General features: G+C 61.7%; 2 protein-coding genes across 2 annotated transcripts; both read left to right on the top strand.

Annotated features, from left to right (window-relative positions):
- Positions 1-1,605: 1,605 nt before the first annotated feature.
- On the top strand, positions 1,606-9,870 carry FAM193B (family with sequence similarity 193 member B). The gene is given in 12 exon segments (XM_065690276.1): positions 1,606-1,647; positions 1,650-1,712; positions 1,714-1,929; positions 3,800-4,039; positions 4,655-4,877; positions 5,053-5,262; positions 5,572-5,986; positions 6,959-7,154; positions 7,546-7,782; positions 8,290-9,292; positions 9,384-9,459; positions 9,552-9,870. Coding segments are annotated over 12 exon segments (3,018 nt in total). The 3' UTR covers positions 9,649-9,870.
- A 139-nt stretch (positions 9,871-10,009) lies between these two features.
- On the top strand, positions 10,010-16,102 carry DDX41 (DEAD-box helicase 41). Its single transcript, XM_065690898.1, has 17 exons — positions 10,010-10,082; positions 10,172-10,273; positions 10,368-10,527; positions 10,616-10,690; positions 11,003-11,063; positions 11,634-11,770; positions 12,323-12,395; positions 12,543-12,696; positions 12,810-12,946; positions 13,146-13,308; positions 13,409-13,540; positions 14,003-14,074; positions 14,346-14,442; positions 14,629-14,778; positions 14,896-14,967; positions 15,152-15,262; positions 15,470-16,102. The coding sequence occupies exons 1-17, from the start codon at positions 10,062-10,064 to the stop codon at positions 15,604-15,606; spliced, it is 1,854 nt and encodes a 617-aa protein (XP_065546970.1). The 5' UTR covers positions 10,010-10,061; the 3' UTR covers positions 15,607-16,102.
- Positions 16,103-16,146: the final 44 nt, after the last annotated feature.

Raw genomic sequence — 16,146 nt, 5'->3', positions numbered from 1 at the left:
GCAGGGCTCTCTCGCCGGCTGCTCCGGTCTCGGTTGCTGGCTCCGATTCCCGAGTGCTCCCGGGTCTCCTCAGTTCCCTGGCTCTTCCCTCCCGGTTCCCCTGCCTCCTGTTCCCTGGACCCCCGAGCCCAACCTTCCAGAGACCGGGACACCCCGGAGATGCAGCCCTGCAGCCCCTCAGCCCCGAGCATCCCCGGGCTGCTGGGGTCACCCGCAGGCATCCGCCTCCTCTCTGCTGCGTCTATGTAGGGAGAGGGGTGGCGAGCAGGGTGCTTCAGTAGGAGAGGGGCAAAGCAGCCCCTTGGTGGGAGCAGAAAGGGCCGAGTGGCCACGGAAGGGTCCCAAGAGATGCCCAGGATGCTGTGCAAAGCAAAATGTGCCGGCTGTGCCAAAGGAGGCTGCTCCTGTGCCGCAACAGTTCTGACACCGCTGCCCACAGGATGTGGGTGCTGATAATTCAGATGGCTGAAAGCCTAATGGGGTGGATTCACGCGTAAAATATCCGCCGAGGACGACTGAATAAACACGGCGGCATCACCTTGGCTTCAGGAAGTCCCTGAGTCACGGCGGCCCTGCGGCACCCGGGCTGAGCCGGCTGTGGGTGCACAGTGCACCTGGAGCCCTGCCTGTGCCTCTGCTGTGGGCAGTGCTGCCACGGCGGTTTTGGGGGGCACAGTGGGGTTTCCTCAGCGGCCAAGTGCTCCACATGTCCCCGTGTCCCCAGCACTGTGCTCTGCCGCACCATCGGAGGGCAGCTCCGGTCCCAGGAGGTTCAGTATGGAGGAAGGCCCAGGCTCACACAGACCCTTGCCACGATGGGGGGTTTTGGGGTGATGTGTGGCCCCAAAACTGGCAGGGAGGTGAGGGGTTGAGCTGTTCCCAACTCTTTTTGGGGTCCACGCTGGGGGGCCAGACCCCCAGGCAGCCTGTGATGAGGCTCAGATGGAAATGGGGACAGCGGGCATGGTGCCGCATGGCACTACATGGTTGCATGGCACTGCATAGGGGGAACCCTGTGCAGAGACCAGGACATGTGGTGCACCGTGCAGGGCTTGTCCTGCCTGGATGGGGTCACACAATTCCACGGATGCCGTGGCACTGAGCACAGCCAGGAGCACGCAGGGTACCTGGAGAGCATCTTTACACGGGGTGGGGTGCAGAGGAGATGTAAGTCATGGGGTTTTCCTCCGGTGGGAAGGCTGGGGCAGTGTGCAGTGTGCTACTCATTCACACTGCACCGGGGGGACCGGGGTGACAGGACTGGGGTGCGGGAGAGCTGCAAACGCACATCATTATGTGGGGCTGAGGATGCTGCAATGCTGAGGTGGGCACCGAGAGCTCTGTTACGCGGAGGCGCGGGGCAGAGAGGCTGGAGCCCACACGTGCACTGTGGGGTACTGCAGCACGGGGGAGGCCGGACAGGGGGTAGAGCGCAGCCCACCCTCGGAGGGGCACCGCTGTGCCCGGACGGGTGCAGCGCAGCGCTGCGTGTGCCTGGGGCGCCCCGGGGCACCGCGGCGCTTTAGGGCCCGGGGGAGCTGAGCCGCCGCCACCGCAGCACCCCCGCTAGGGGGCGCGCTGCCGCCATCGCTGCCCTCTCGCAAGATGGCGGCCTCGGCTTCACCTCGCCGGGCCTCCCCCTCCCTCCTTCCCCCCGGGCAGGGGCCGGACGGGCCGCGCCGCCATATTGGCTGTTGTCCTGGCTGCGGCGGGCGGCGGGCCGCGCTCGCCATGACTCGCAGGCGGAACAAGGCGGCGGCAGCGGCGGCGGGTGTCGGCTCCGGGCCTCGCCGTGAGAGGCTGGGGGGTTCCGACGCCGGTCCTCCTCCCCCTCCTCCGCCACCGCCGCCTCCACCGGAACCGCCCGCCCTGCCGGAGGTGGTGGTGGCGGCGGGCAGCAGCGGGGAGCCGGGCAGAGCCACCGCTCAGGTACCGGGATAGGTCCTGCGGGGCTGTCTTGGAAGGGGGTTCAGCGGGGGAATGGGGCAGGATCCGGGGGTTGGGCCAGAGCCGAGCCCCCTCCACTCCCCCTCCCCGAGCCCTGCCCCATCCCTGCACGGCCGCGTCCTCGGAGCATCCCTGAGGCACCGCCGCCCGTGAGGCACTGGTGCCTCCCCCTCCCCGTTTCGGAGGGTGCTCTGCACCCTCGGGGGGTGGGGGGTGCCCCGGCGGAGCCGCGCTGCCGGGGTGCACCTTTGGCGGGGGGGGGGCAGGCTGAGGTGGGTGCGGAAGGTGGGAGGTGAAGCCCAAGCCCTTCTCCGGGGGGATTGGCCGCCCTGGGATGCGGGAGCCGCTTCGTGCAGCATCCGGGGGCACGCGTGGGGCTGGGCTGGGTGTGCGGGCAGGGCCTGACCTTGGCTGGGCTGGGCTGGGCTGGGCGGTGGAGCTGAGTCGTGGCCATGGGTTACGGATGCGTTGAGCTGCAGTGGGAGCTTGGGGTGCCGCTGGCAGACGGCCGGGGTGCTGAGGGCTCCCACTGATGCTCATCTCTCCCAGCAGTTAGGGACAGCTGAGCTCAGACTTTCCTGGGGAGGGTGGATCAGCCAGGAAAGCTGTGCCCCACCATTGCGTGCTGCTCCTTGCGGACATGACAGCCGTGAGAGCATGCTGCAGCATGAGAGCCAAGGGCTCTTCTGAGTGCCCCTTCCTCCGTCCCTGGGAGCAGGTCTGCTCAGGAGACCCATGTGCGCTGGGCGGGGGCAGAGCGCTGTGCTGGGGCGGCGGGGCCGTGCTTCGGGGGGTGTTCCACCGCTCCTCCCTGCGGGAGGGTCCAGCCCTGCCCGCGGCAGGTGGCCGAGCATCTGCCGAGCAGCCTGCGGGCTCTCCGCACCTCTCGCTGCCCGGCTGCAGCCTGCCTGCTCCGGGCCGTGGCTGGGAGCCGGGGGGCGGGCCCCGGGCCCGGATGCGCTGGGCGGGTTAGGGACCGCCGTGCGCTGTGTCCGCTGCCGCTGAGACACGGGGAGGCCCTGGAGCACCCCCGTCCCTGCGGGTGGGCAAAGGGAGCTGTGCCCCCGCTCTGCTCTGCTTGGCCTCTGACCTTTGCTTCACCTTGAGCCTGGGAGACGCCATCTGTTTCGCAGCAGCGGTTCAATGTGCCGCTCATTGTCGTGGGGCCCCGCCGCGGCGGCAGACAATGGGGGCCCCCTCGCCCGTGCCACGCCGGGCTCGTCACGGCTGTCAGGCCTCCGGCGGGCCCGCGGGCTGTGTCCCGGCTCCTGCTGCTGCCCAGCGCGGGGAGAGCACCGGGGGCTGCACCCACCTCAGTGCATCTGCCGCCGGCTGCACAGAACAAAGAGGCAGGAGGGAGGGCCTGTGGCTCTTGGGTAACACAGTGGGGGGTCTGTGATGGGTAAGGAGGGAGGCTTGTGGCTGGCAGAAGCCTCTTGTATCCCTGTGTGGCGATTTCTGTGTGTCTTGCTTTGCTCTGAGAGTCGCCTTGGTCCCACTGTACCAGATGTGACGGTAGGAGTTGCTAGGGGCTTCCCAGCCTTGCTTGGTGGTGAGGCTGGTACTTTAGCCTTCCCAAGGGTCTTCTTGGATAGTGTGATCTTCCCAAGGGTCCAGAATGCTCCAGGCTGGCACATGGCAGGCTGACAGCAGCTGGGCAGCCCGAGGCTGCTCTCCTCCAGTGGGAGAAGGTGCAGTTCCACATGTAGCTTACAAGAAATTCTCTGGTTTGGTGTCAGCATCCTGAGGTCTCATTTGCTGCCTCATCTGCCCTGCACCTGCGCCAACCTGCTGCCCTGCCATGCGGTGGATCATACGTGGGGTGACTCATGGTCTGTGTATCCTTCTGCAGGTGCTGCCCACCACTAACCAGTCAGTGCAGACGTGCTGCTTGCTCTGTCACCGGGAGCGCAAGGACTGGGGGGGGCCATCCCATAATGGGCTGGTTTCCCCGGGCGAGAGGCTGCCACCGGACTTCGTGCCAACGCTTGTGCAGAACCTCCTGGGAGAAATGCCACTGTGGATCTGCCAGAGCTGCCGGAAGAGTGTGGAGGAGGAAGAGCGGCGGGCAGTGCAGGAGCAGGCCCTGGCGGTGAGCAGGGTTGGAAAGGGGGGGCTGTGGTGCTGGCTGGGTGTGCAGGTCCCCGCCTCACTCAGAACTGAGCGCCTCAGACATCCCTGCACCACGCTGCACTCCCTGGGGTTGCTGCTGGCGGCTCCTTGGTGAGAGTCTGCCATGGAGGCTTATCTGGCAGCATGTGTTGGGCTGGAGCTGTCTGCCTGGAGAGGTGCTTCTCTGCCAGCCCTGCTCCAATGTGTGTTGTGCCGTGTGCCCCTGCTCCCAAAGCTGCCTCCCTGGAGTGGCAGCATGTGCCAGAGCAAATGCCTGCCTGTGCATGCATGGAGCTCAGGGGAAGAGAACCTCTTTCCTGCTCAATTTTATTTAACCCTGGCATGGTCTGAGGGGGGACAGAGCAGGCGTGTGACCCTTGGCACATCATGGCTGTGCTGGTGGGGGCCCTGAGAGCCAGGCTGTGTTGCTGTTGGGCAGATGGGCAGTTTGCCACCCCCACGACAGTGACAGAAGCAGTTCTTGCGTGCTGAGCCCCTGCCTTCAGGCAGTAGGGGAGGTCTTGGTGCCGATGGCCTGGGCCAAGGGCTTCCCCTCCCAGTCCACTGCTGCTTCACTCTTTGTTTTCCTTGCCAGGTCTCGTTATCCCACACATCCTGCAAGTCACAGTCTTGTGGGGGTGGCTCCCACTCCTCTTCCTCCTCCTCCTCCTCTTCTTCCTCCTCGTGCCACGGGAATTCAGGGGACTGGGACCCCAGCTCTTTCTTGTCTGCTCACAAGCTCTCGGGCCTCTGGAACTCACAGCACACCAACGGGGCCGTGCAGGGCAGCCCCCTCGGGGTCCCCCCTGCTGCACTAGGTGAGTTGAAGCTAGCCATGGGGTCGAGCAGAGCTTTCTGCCTAGTCCTTAACTTAGGTGGTTCCTTGTGGGCAGAGGCAGGCAGGCTGGGCCTCTGGATGCCAGTGCCAGCAGGATGCCTGGGTGCCTTTGCAGAGGATGCTGGGAGCCAGCCCTAACTCTGCTTTCCTTCCAGGCGAGAAGCACCCTGGCCTTGCTGTGTCTCCGGAGTGCACCAGCCAGGCGCCAGCCGTGGCACCAGGGCTCAAGGCCTGTCCCTACAGCCACGCAGCCTCCCCCACGTCCAGCAGCGCTGCCCCAGGCTCGCCTCTGCCTACCTCACTTGACTTCTGCAAGACGCTGCCGAAGCAGTTCAAAAGCATGTGCCGGAGGGCCACCCCGCCAGGTACATGCCCAGGGCAGAGCCCGCCTTGGCCTCCTGTGCCACTGCTCCACACAGCCCTCGCTGCACCAGCACCTTTCCTCATGATCTGCTGTCCATGGGGCAGGGCTGAATCATGTGGGAGAAAGAAGGTGCTGCTGAGGCCCTTTGTGAGCAGGGATGGCTTCTGGCCCAAGCATCCTTCTGCCTGGGGGGAGGAGGGGTTTGTCCCATGGAGAAGCAGCCTGTGGAGAGTGTGGATGACTCTGAATGTGGCCCTGGCCTATGCAGGATAGCTGGTGTCTGACTGCCTCTGCTCCTGCCCCTCTGCAGGTGAGGCCTTCCACTCCTCAGAGCATCATCAGCACTCCGACCTCACTGCTCCTCCCAACAGTCCCACGGGCCTCCCCTCCCAGCCACCAGCGCTGATCCCCTCCAAGCAGACGCCTGCCCATGCGGGACCCTTTGGCTCCCCGCCCCACGTCCCGCTGGGCACCTCCCCACAGGCTGCGCTCTTCCCTGCACCCAGCGTGCAGGCAGCAGCCCCAAAGCTGGTGTCTGAGTCCCCTCCCACCGGCACGGTCTTGCACAGCCCGGGGTCGTGCAAGAGCCCTCACCTGCCCCCTGCCAACGTGCCGCTGCTGAAGATGCCGCCTCCGCTGTCGGGCTGCACTCATCCCTGCAATGGGCACTGTAGCACTTCGCTCATCCCTCCTCCTGCCTCCCACCAGCTGCCCAGCACAAACAGGTGAGTAGAGGAGCCCTCTCTGCTTCCAGCCTCTCCTTTCTGGGCTTTGTGCCCCTTCTCCCTGCCCGCGGATGTGCTTTTCCCTGCGGAGGGGCTGGCCGCTCTGGTGTGTTGGTGCGGAGAGCCACTGTCTTTGCAGGGCAGTTCCGCTGCTGCAGACCCCTGGTCTAATGAGGGTTCAGCTCTTTCTCTCCCCACGTGTCTTCTCCCTGCGGTTGTCCTTTAGTACTGTGGTGCAGAAGAGACTGTGCTTGCTCCTCCTCCAGCTAAAAGACCAAAAGGAACCGCCCGGTCAACCTGCTGTTGGCCAACAGGACCTTTGTCAGTGGGACCCGTCGGGCAGCTGTGGCACTGAACAAAAGTCCTCAAGAAGATGAAGCCTGTGGTCTTGTTCTGCTCACCTGCTCCCCTGGCCCTCTTTGGGCTGCCTGTGCCCTGGAAGAGAGCGGATGCTGGTTTTTCTCCGCTGATTAAGTGTTCCCTGTGGAGGGCCAGCCAGGTCCTGAGCTGGAGCTGGAGGAGTTGTGCTGTGGGCCTTGCCCTGGCCTCCCTGTCTGAGCTGGGTGGTCTGTGGCTGTGGGAGTCGGGCCTGCCTGCCCGTGGGGATGTCTGGCAGCTGCATGCAGTTCCAGCGTTTCTCACCTGTGCTACCTGCTGCCCCCAGTGAGTACCGCTCCCTGCCCTGGAAACAGCTTGTGGCCTGGCAGAGGGACACTGATTTCTGGAGCTCTGGTGCACCAGCCTCCTGCCTGCCAGAGGCCCTGGGGGGCGAGGAGCTACAGATGTCTTTTGTGTGAGCTCCTCTGGCATCTCCCCTGGAGGAGGATGCAGGGGAGGGGGTTTGCCCTGCAAATCCTTCTGCTCGGGCACAGGCTGCCCTGGGAGGGGTGTTCCTACACAAGCAGTGTGTGGGCCAGTTTTTGAGACCCCCTGGCTCCTGCTCACCTCTTGCCCTTCTCCCCTCCTCCGCAGGGACCCCTCTTGCAAAGGGCACAAATTCGCAAATGGTACCGGCTGCCACCCGCCGCAGCCCTGCGAGGCAGATGAGGGGCTCGGGGAGGACGAGGACAGCAGCTCCGAGCGCAGTTCCTGCACCTCCTCCTCCACCAACCAGAAAGATGGGAAGTTCTGCGACTGCTGCTACTGTGAGTTCTTCGGCCACAACGCGGTGAGTGAGGGGCTGGTCTGGAGCCACCCCCAGTCCTTGTGCTCTGCGGTGAGGTGTTACACAGCCCGTGTGCCAAGAGCACGGGGATGGGCAGGTCTAGCCACAGCTGCTTCCTGCCAGTGTGTGCATGCCCCCTTCGCTTCTGTCATCATCATCATCAGTGTGGTGGTCCCCTCACTCCCAGCCTGCAGACATCTGCTCAGCCCTGGGGCTCGGTTCTGCCAGCCAAACCCTGTGGCTTCACGGTGGAAGAGAGTTCTGTGGGGGCTGTGCTGACTTTTCGTGCTGGGACCTGTGAGGCAGGGATGGTTGGGGAGGTCAGTGTGGGGCTGGTGGGAAGCTGGGATTGGCTTTGCGTGCCTGCCCAGCTGATGGCCCTCACCTACTGCAGCCCCCAGCTGCTCCCACCAGCCGCAACTATGCTGAGATCCGGGAGAAGCTGCGCTCACGCCTCACCAAGAGGAAAGAGGAGCTGCCACAGAAACTGGGGCACAACAGCAGCTCGGGAGAGCCTGCCGTGGACCACCGCAACGTGGACGAGCTACTGGACTACATCAATAGCACAGAGCCTAAGCCCTTGAACAGTGCCAAGGCAGCCAAGCGAGCACGGCACAAGCAGAAGAAGAAGGTGAGGATGGGCAGAGGGAAGCGTTGCCTGGGGCAGGCTGCAGGAAGAAGGTCAGAGCAAGACTCTGCCCCTGGCAGGGCTTTGTCTTCTCTCCCTTGCATTCGTTGTTCTGTTGATCTCCATCTCCTTTGCTGCTGTCTCCCCTGAGGTGACAGTGGTGTTTGGTTCTGTGCAGGGTTTCCCCTTCCCCTGCCTCTGATCCTGCAGAGGGTGGCTCAGCCCTTCTGGGTGCTTTGGATTGTGCTGGTCTACCTTGCTGTATGCCACATCTCTGACAAACACTGTGCATCTGTGGTGGGGAGAGGCACATCTGTGCCGTGAACGCTCATACCCAGAGCAGTGTTGTGTGCAGTGTGGCAGGTGTTGCACTGCAGAGAACACATGTCGATTTGAGGGTTTTGGAAGATGGGGGGTGGCCATGCTGAGCATTGGCCCTTAGGTGTGCTGTCTAACAATGGCTAGCCCTGGGGTCCGGGCCACCCAGTCCTCATGGCACCCATGTTGCAGGAGAAGGAGAAAGCCCAGCTGGAGGCGGAGGCCCAGAAGCGGGCAGAGCGCACCCCTGCAGCCAGCCAGGCCAGGGAGCCAGCTGAGGAGAAGCTGCTAGAGTGGCCAGAGCTAGAGCTGGAGCGGGTGAACAGCTTCCTCAGCAGCCGGCTGCAGGAGATCAAGAACACTATCAAGGACTCCATCCGAGCCAGCTTCAGTGTCTATGACCTCAACCTGGATGTCAACGACTTCCCCAAGAAGGCAGCTGTTCTGGAGCAGAAGAACCTGCTCTCCAACCTCAACGGCTCCTCTGACCTGCAGGACATAGACCTGGCCCTGGCCCCGCTCAGCCTGGGGCCTGCCAAGAGCCACACACTGCTGCAGAATGAGCTGGGCCCCCGATGGGGCGAGGGGTCTGGGGAGCTGCCACCGGCCCCGGCAGCTGAGAACGGCGTGGTGAAGCGCCTCAGCGCCGTGCCCAGCCTCTCCCGCATGATCTGGGTGCAGTCCAAGGCTGCAGACTCTGCTGTGGATGGTAGCGGGCTGAGCCCGGAACCCAAGGAGGGACCACAGCCCAAGGGGCTGGAGCCGCCGGAACCAGTACCGAGCCGGCAGCGCAAGAACAAGCGGCAGAATGGGACAGCAAAGAAGGGGGAGGGCATGGCTGCAGCGCCCCGGCTGGAGAGCTCTGGTGTGAAGGGGCAGGTGCTGGGAACCAAGCACCCTTCCAAGGCCAGTGCCTCAGAGCCGCAGCGGGTGGGCAGCTGTGCTGAGCAGGGCGAGAGTGGCAAGGGGCAGCCCTGGGGCGGCAGCAGGATGGAGAAGGAGAGAAACAGCGAGTGGAAAGGCCGGAGGGGAGAGGGCAAAGCGGAGCTGCCAGAGCCAGCGCAGCAGCAGCTGCCTGCACTGGGAACTGGGGACCGGCAGCTGCCAGTGCCTCCCATTTTAGGGGGTTCCCCCCAGCCCAAGGGCAAGAGCAGGAAGAGCCGCAACAAGGTGGAAAAATCCAATACCTCGATCGGTGAGTGCCGGGAATGCCGCTCTGTGCTGCCATCTTCCGCTGGCACCTTCCCTGCCCCCTGCACTGACCCTCTGCCCCTCTGCCTTGCCAGATGATGTGTTCCTGCCCAAGGACCTTGATGGGGCCGAGATGGACGAGACCGACAGAGAAGTGGAGTATTTCAAGAGGTGAGGGGCAGCCCCGAGGGGTCAAACCCGGCTCGGGGTGTGGGGCAGAGGGGCTGGGGGCTGACCAGCGCTGTCCTTCCTGTCCCCGCCAGGTTCTGCCTGGACTCGGCCAAGCAGACACGGCAGAAGGTGGCGGTGAACTGGACCAACTTCACCCTGAAGAAAACCACTTCCAGCGCAGCCCAGTGAGGTGCTGCCTCTCCTCACTGTGCCCTCCGCCTCGCTGCGGCGGGGCCCCCTCCTCTGCGGGGGGCTCCCGGTGCTCTCCTGCCCCGCGGGGATCCCCGGGGCTAACCCTATCCTCCTCCTGCAACCCCCTGTTCCCCGCGGGGTCCCCCCCGTCCCTGTGCTGCGGGGAAGGACCCGAGCTGGCCCCAATAAAGAACTTTTTAATTTTTTATTTTATTTAAACCCCGCGGTCTGCTGATTTCTGCGGGGGGGGGCGGGGACGGGCAGCGCCTTCCTTGGAGGCTTGGCCGCGGCGGCGACCCGTCTGCCCCGGAGTTGCTAGGCAACGGCGCCCGTGTCGTTACTTCCGGCGCGGGGGGGGTGGTGCTGGCGTTTACATCCGGGCAGCGCCGCTGTTGCGTAGAGACGGCGCCATGGAGGCAGCGGACAGGAAGGTAGGACCGGGACCGGGAGCCGCCGCGTGGGAGGCCCCGGGGGCACCGGAACCCTCCCGGGCCGTCCTCACCCCGTGTCTACCCCACAGAGGCAGCGGGAGGAGGCGGAGGACACGTCCGACCTGTCCGGGGAGGAGGAGGATGACGACTACGTGCCCTACGTGCCCGTCAAGCAGCGGAAGCAGCAGATGGTAACGGGGCCCGTGGCTGGCGGGGAAGGGCTCTGGGTGTACCCCGTCACCCCAGCGCGGGGTTCTCACTCGGCCTCGACCCGCTTCCTCCCAGCTGCAGAAGTTGCTGCAGATGCGGCGGAAGGTGGTGTCGGAGGAAGAGCAGCGGGACAGCGGGAGCGAGCAGCGGGGTGACGAGGATGACATCCCCCTGGGGCCGCAGTCCAACATCAGCCTCCTGGACCAGCACCAGCACCTCAAGGAGAAGGCAGAAGGTAGGGGAGCGGCTGGTAGCTGGGCTGGGTGGCTTCCAGAGGGGAGCAAAACCTCCTCACCATTGCCCTGACTCTCTCCCATCCCCAGCTCGGAAGGAGTCAGCCAAGGAAAAGCAGCTGAAGGAGGAAGAGAAGATCCTAGAGAGCGTGGCAGAGGGCCGAGGTGAGTGGTGGGAGCTCTAAGAGCTGTCAGGGCAGCAGTGAGGCCATTACCGGCCTTGCAACACTCAGGTTTATACCCAGGGGTGGGACAGGAAATCACAACAGAACCCCTCGGTCAGCATCCTTGCCCTGGCAGGCCCCTGGACAGGGCAGGCTGCAGCACTTGTTGGTCCACTGCCCAAGGGGCTTTCAGGGATGCTGCTTTCCTTTCTCTGTCTCCAGATGTGGTCTTTGCTTGAGTAGCTCAATGCTGAGGTTAAGTGCATCTGGAGATGGAGAGTTTACACTGACCCCGTCCGCTTTGTTCTTGCAGCTTTGATGTCAGTGAAGGAGATGGCCAAGGGCATCACCTATGACGACCCAATTAAAACCAGGTGTGTTTCAGAGTACAGAGGTTGTCTTTCTGAAAGCACTGCCTCCTGGCAGGTGAAGAGAACCAGGAGCCATACAGCCTCACAGGCAGAGCACTGGTTTGCAGCCACTGGCTTTTCTCTTGCTCTGCTGTCTGGCTTCTTACTGCTGAGTGCAAGATCAAAGGCTGTTGAGTCACTTTGGATGTTGTTTTGTAGACAGTAAGGTTTCCTAAAGCACAGTTATGTTAAACTTGAAGACTTGAGGTGGATATTCAGATCTTGGAGGTGACTAAGCTACAGGAAGAGACTGGGGGAGGCTACAAAGCCAGTGCTGCTTGAGGCAGTGTCACTGAGATGTATCCAAAAGATTTTGGCGTACTCCATCCATAGGCTGTTCTCAGCTGTTAGCTTGGCACTTTCTACTGAGACTTTGGGGAAACGTTTCATGTGTGGAACTGCCTTGGATCTGCTCCTGTGCTCCTTGGGGTTACTTGTTTTCCTTGGTGGAATGTTGGAACCCAACCCCTGGGCCACAGGCTCAGGAGCCTCAGCCTCATTCTACACCATGACTTTCCTCTGTTGCCCTCACAGCTGGAGAGCACCTCGTTACATCCTGGCCATGTCGGAGGCCCGACACGACCGTGTGCGCAAGAAGTACCACATCCTGGTGGAGGGGGAAGGGATCCCGCCCCCCCTCAAGAGCTTCAAGGAGATGAAGTTCCCAGCAGGTGGGCCAGGAGGAGCTCCAGACAGGGCAGGGGGAAGCTTTGTGCTGGGAAATGCACATCAGTGAGAGGAGCTGTTGAATGGAGAGGGCCTCTTCGTCAGGGACTGTTGCCATAGGACAAAGGATAATGGGTTTGAACTTAAACAGAGGAAGTTCAGGTTAGATAGAAGGAAGAAGTTCTTTACTGTGAGGGTTGTGAGGCGCTGGAACAGCTTACCCAAAGAAGTGGTAAAATGCTCTGTCCCTGGTGGTGTTCAAGGCCAGGTTGGACAGAGCCTTGGGCAACATGGTCTAGTGTGAGGTGTCTCTGCCCATGGCAATGGGTTGGATCTGGATGATCTTAAGGTCCCTTCCAACCCAAACCAGTCTGTTATTCTATGATTAATGCTTGGTGTTAGTGGGGTCACAGCTTGAATTCCCAGCAGTGGCTGTGTTGCTTGGCTTTTCCCCAAGGGGTTTTGGTTGCTGGTGCAAGAGCTGCTGCTGGGACATGAAGAGGGAAAGAAGGGGAAGACTTCATGTAACAAACATGCATGTCCCTGTTCTGTCACAGCTATACTGAGGGGCCTGAAGAAAAAGGGAATTCAGCAGCCAACACCCATACAGATCCAAGGCATCCCCACCATGTGAGTGCTCTGCCTGTCCCAGAGTTGGGAGCAGCGTGAACAGGGAGCTCTTCCCTGGCAGATGCACCCTGTCACCTTGCTTGAGCCCCAGAGGTTTGAGATCTTCTGTGATGCTGCTTCTCACCATTGGCCCTATTTCTCTGCCAGCCTCTCAGGAAGGGATATGATTGGCATTGCCTTCACTGGCTCTGGGAAGACCTTGGTGTTCACCCTCCCGGTAATCATGTTCTGCCTGGAGCAGGAGAAGAGGCTGCCCTTCTCCAAGCGAGAGGGGCCCTATGGACTCATCATCTGTCCCTCAGTGAGTGTCAGCGGTGTGGTGACAAGCAGGAGGAAGCTTTGACTGACATTCAGTGGCAGTCTCTGATCCTCCCTGCACGGAGGTGCAAGAATGAGTGAGTTGTGTCTCTGCAGCGGGAGCTGGCCCGGCAGACCCACGGCATCATCGAGTACTACTGTCGCCTGCTGCAGGAGGACGGGCTGCCCCCACTGCGCTGCGCCCTCTGCATCGGGGGCATGTCTGTCAAGGAGCAGATGGAGACGATCAAACAGTAAGACCTAGAGGGGTTTGTGGGGTTGGAGCTGTGCTCTGTTTCCTGGTAGGGGGCTGTGGGGTGGCACTCTAGCTAGATGGCTTCAGGGAAGTGTGGGGGCAAAGGTGATGTGCCCAGCAGGTGCCACATTCCCTATGTGTCCTGCATGGGGCAGGAGCCCCTAAGTGCCTGACCATGGCCTTCTCTTGTCTCACAGTGGTGTACACATGATGGTGGCAACCCCTGGCCGCCTGATGGACCTGCTGCAGAAGAAGATGGTGAGCCTGGACATCTGTCGTTACTTGGCCTTGGATGAGGCTGACAGGATGATTGATATGGGCTTTGAAGGGGACATCCGTACCATCTTCTCCTACTTCAAGGTACTGAGCTTGCGTAATACCAGCACCCTGAAGCTCAATCCCCAAACTCATTTGGTTGGGTGAGTGCTAAATCCTTGCCCGCACTGTGTTCCCTATGCAGGGCCAGCGGCAAACCCTCCTCTTCAGTGCCACAATGCCCAAGAAGATCCAGAACTTTGCCAAGAGTGCCCTGGTGAAGCCCATCACCATTAATGTGGGCCGAGCGGGTGCTGCCAGCCTGGATGTTGTGCAGGTGAGGTAGTTGGGTGCTCCCCCAGACTGTGTGGGAGGCCAGCAATATGTGTGAGGGCACTTGATGCCTCTCCCTGCCAGGGAGTCGGGGTTCATAGAATCACAGACTGCTTTGGGTTGGAAGGGGCCTTAAGATCATCCAGTTCCAACCCTCTGCCATGGGCAGGGACACCTTCCACTAGAGCAGGTTGCTCCAAGCCTCATCCAGCCTGGCCTTGAACACTGCCAGGGATGGGGCAGCCACAGCTTCTCTGTGCAACCTGTCCAGTGCCTCACCACCCTCATAGTAAAGAACTTCTTCCTAATACCTAATCTAAATCCACCTTATTTCAGTTTAAAGCCACCCCCGCTTGTCCTATGACCACTTGCTCTTATAAAAAGAGCCTTCCTTCCCAACAGGTTAAGGGATACTAAACAATAGCAGTTCCTTTGCTGCCTGACTCACCCCTGTGCTTGTTCTTAGGAGGTGGAATATGTGAAAGAGGAGGCCAAGATGGTGTACCTCCTCGAGTGCCTGCAGAAGACCCCACCACCAGTGAGTAGTGCACTCTGACTGCTCTGGCAGCATGGGCACAGCTGCCGCAGCGGCACGGGTGGAACTGGCAGTGGGGATGTAGGGGCATGCTATGAGCATGATGCTGCAGGACTCTGCCATGTGGACGCTGGCATGTGAGTGAGCTGTGCTCCACATGTGAGCAGGTCCTTGGCCCAGAGCTGTTGTGTATTCCCCTCAGCGAAAGGGAATGGGTTTCTGGGGGGTTGTGCTGGTGCCAAGTGGCTTTTCCATGGTGTCTGTGCTGCTGCAGGTGCTGATCTTTGCAGAGAAGAAGGCGGATGTTGATGCAATCCACGAGTACCTGCTGCTCAAGGGTGTGGAAGCTGTGGCCATCCATGGAGGAAAAGGTTGGTGAGGGTGTTGGGCAAGCCCAGGTTGTGGTGCACCCTGCCTGGGGTTGTGTATGGCCGTGGGAGGTACCAGTGTGAAGCAGTTTGTGATGTTCTGAGGAAGGGCTTTGAGGTTAGTGGTTGCTGTGGTAGGTAGTTCTGGGAGCTCTGCCCTTGCTGATGTTCTCTGCTGGGCCTTTGCAGATCAAGAAGAACGGACAAAAGCCATTGAAGCCTTCCGGGATGGGAAGAAGGATGTCCTGGTTGCCACTGACGTCGCTTCCAAGGGCTTGGATTTCCCAGCCATCCAGCACGTCATCAACTATGACATGCCGGAGGAGATAGAGAACTATGGTGGGGACTGGGACCAGAGGCCAACAAGGCTCTGTGCTTGTCTCTGCAGCAGCTGGCGGCAGGGGTAGTCTGTCACATTACATTCACCCAGGCCCAATCCTGTCTCTTTCTCCACAGTTCACCGCATCGGGCGCACAGGCCGTTCAGGCAACACAGGCATTGCCACCACCTTCATCAACAAGGCCTGTGGTGAGAAATGGCGGGGGGGGCTGCGGTTGTGAGGGGCAACTGGGTGCTGGAGCTGCCTGTGCCTTGGCAGGGGGTGTTCTGAGCAGGCAGGGACAAGGCATGATGGCCTGTGGAGGGGAGATGGTGATGTGAGGCAATGCCCTCCCCCTGCCTGTGCTATGTCTGATCTGTACCTCTGCCCCAGATGAGTCGGTGCTGATGGACCTGAAGGCCCTGCTGCTGGAGGCAAAGCAGAAGGTGCCGCCTGTGCTCCAGGTGTTGCACTGTGGGGATGAGACCATGCTGGACATCAGAGGTGAGAGACCCCAGGCTGGCTGAGGGACCTGTGCTGCAGGCAGGACCCCAGCTCCCAGGCCATTCCTACTGCCTTGGGGCTGTCATTGCCTGCCCTGCGGTGGCATGGAGGGGAGCTGCTGCTGTAGCCCCTCCGCTCTGTTCTGGGCGGGAGGGCCACTCTGCTGGCATGGCACACCTTCCCATGACCTTGTCACTCCTGTTGCAGGCGAGCGGGGCTGCGCCTTCTGCGGTGGCCTGGGCCATCGCATCACCGGCTGCCCCAAGCTGGAAGCGATGCAGACCAAGCAAGTCAGCAACATCGGCCGCAAGGACTACCTGGCTCACAGCTCTATGGACTTCTAGTCTGGGGAGCCCTCTGCCCAGTGCCCCACTGTGTGGGCCTTGGCTTCCACTCAGCCTTGGTGCCCCAGCTGCCCCCTTGCCTTTCGCGAGCCCAGGGGCCTGTCCTGCTCTGCCGTGGCCCCTTTTCCACGTAGTTAGCCAGCTCAGCCTGACAAAGCTCCTGCCCCTGGAGGAGCCGTGGAGCTGTGCTGCAACAGCCCATGACATCATGGTTGGGTTAAGTCAGCCTTACCTCAGCAATGTTGGGCAAGCAGGTAGCGGTGCCTGAGGGGAGGAAGAAGTCCCAGGAGGGGTAACTGGTCTGTGCCTGGCTGCCTGCGGCCTCTGCAAGCCGCTGCAGTGCCATGGCCAGGATCTTACCTCGCTCTTCCCGAGAGCCCCTTGATTTCCCCAGGAACATCCCCATTTTTGGGGGCATTTTCAGCTTGTGGCTTTTCTGTGCCCCTCAAACATGCTCTGATGCAGCCGGGGTGAGGCAGGGCTTGCCCTGATCCTGCTGGGTGGTCCCTGTGGTGTTTCCTGTGCTCTGCCTGCACGCGT

The sequence above is a fragment of the Lathamus discolor genome, chromosome 10, assembly GCF_037157495.1.
Source record: "Lathamus discolor isolate bLatDis1 chromosome 10, bLatDis1.hap1, whole genome shotgun sequence".
NCBI lineage: Eukaryota > Metazoa > Chordata > Aves > Psittaciformes > Psittacidae > Lathamus > Lathamus discolor.
This window is presented reverse-complemented; position numbering and strand designations above follow the sequence as displayed.

Excerpts from the sequence above, each read along its gene's own strand:
- DDX41 (XM_065690898.1), top strand. The coding sequence starts at position 10,062 with ATGGAGGCAGCGGACAGGAAG. Across the intron at positions 10,083-10,171 it reads TGGAGGCAGCGGACAGGAAG|AGGCAGCGGGAGGAGGCGGA; the intron begins GTAGGACCGGGA and ends TCTACCCCACAG. Across the intron at positions 14,968-15,151 it reads CTTCATCAACAAGGCCTGTG|ATGAGTCGGTGCTGATGGAC; the intron begins GTGAGAAATGGC and ends CCTCTGCCCCAG.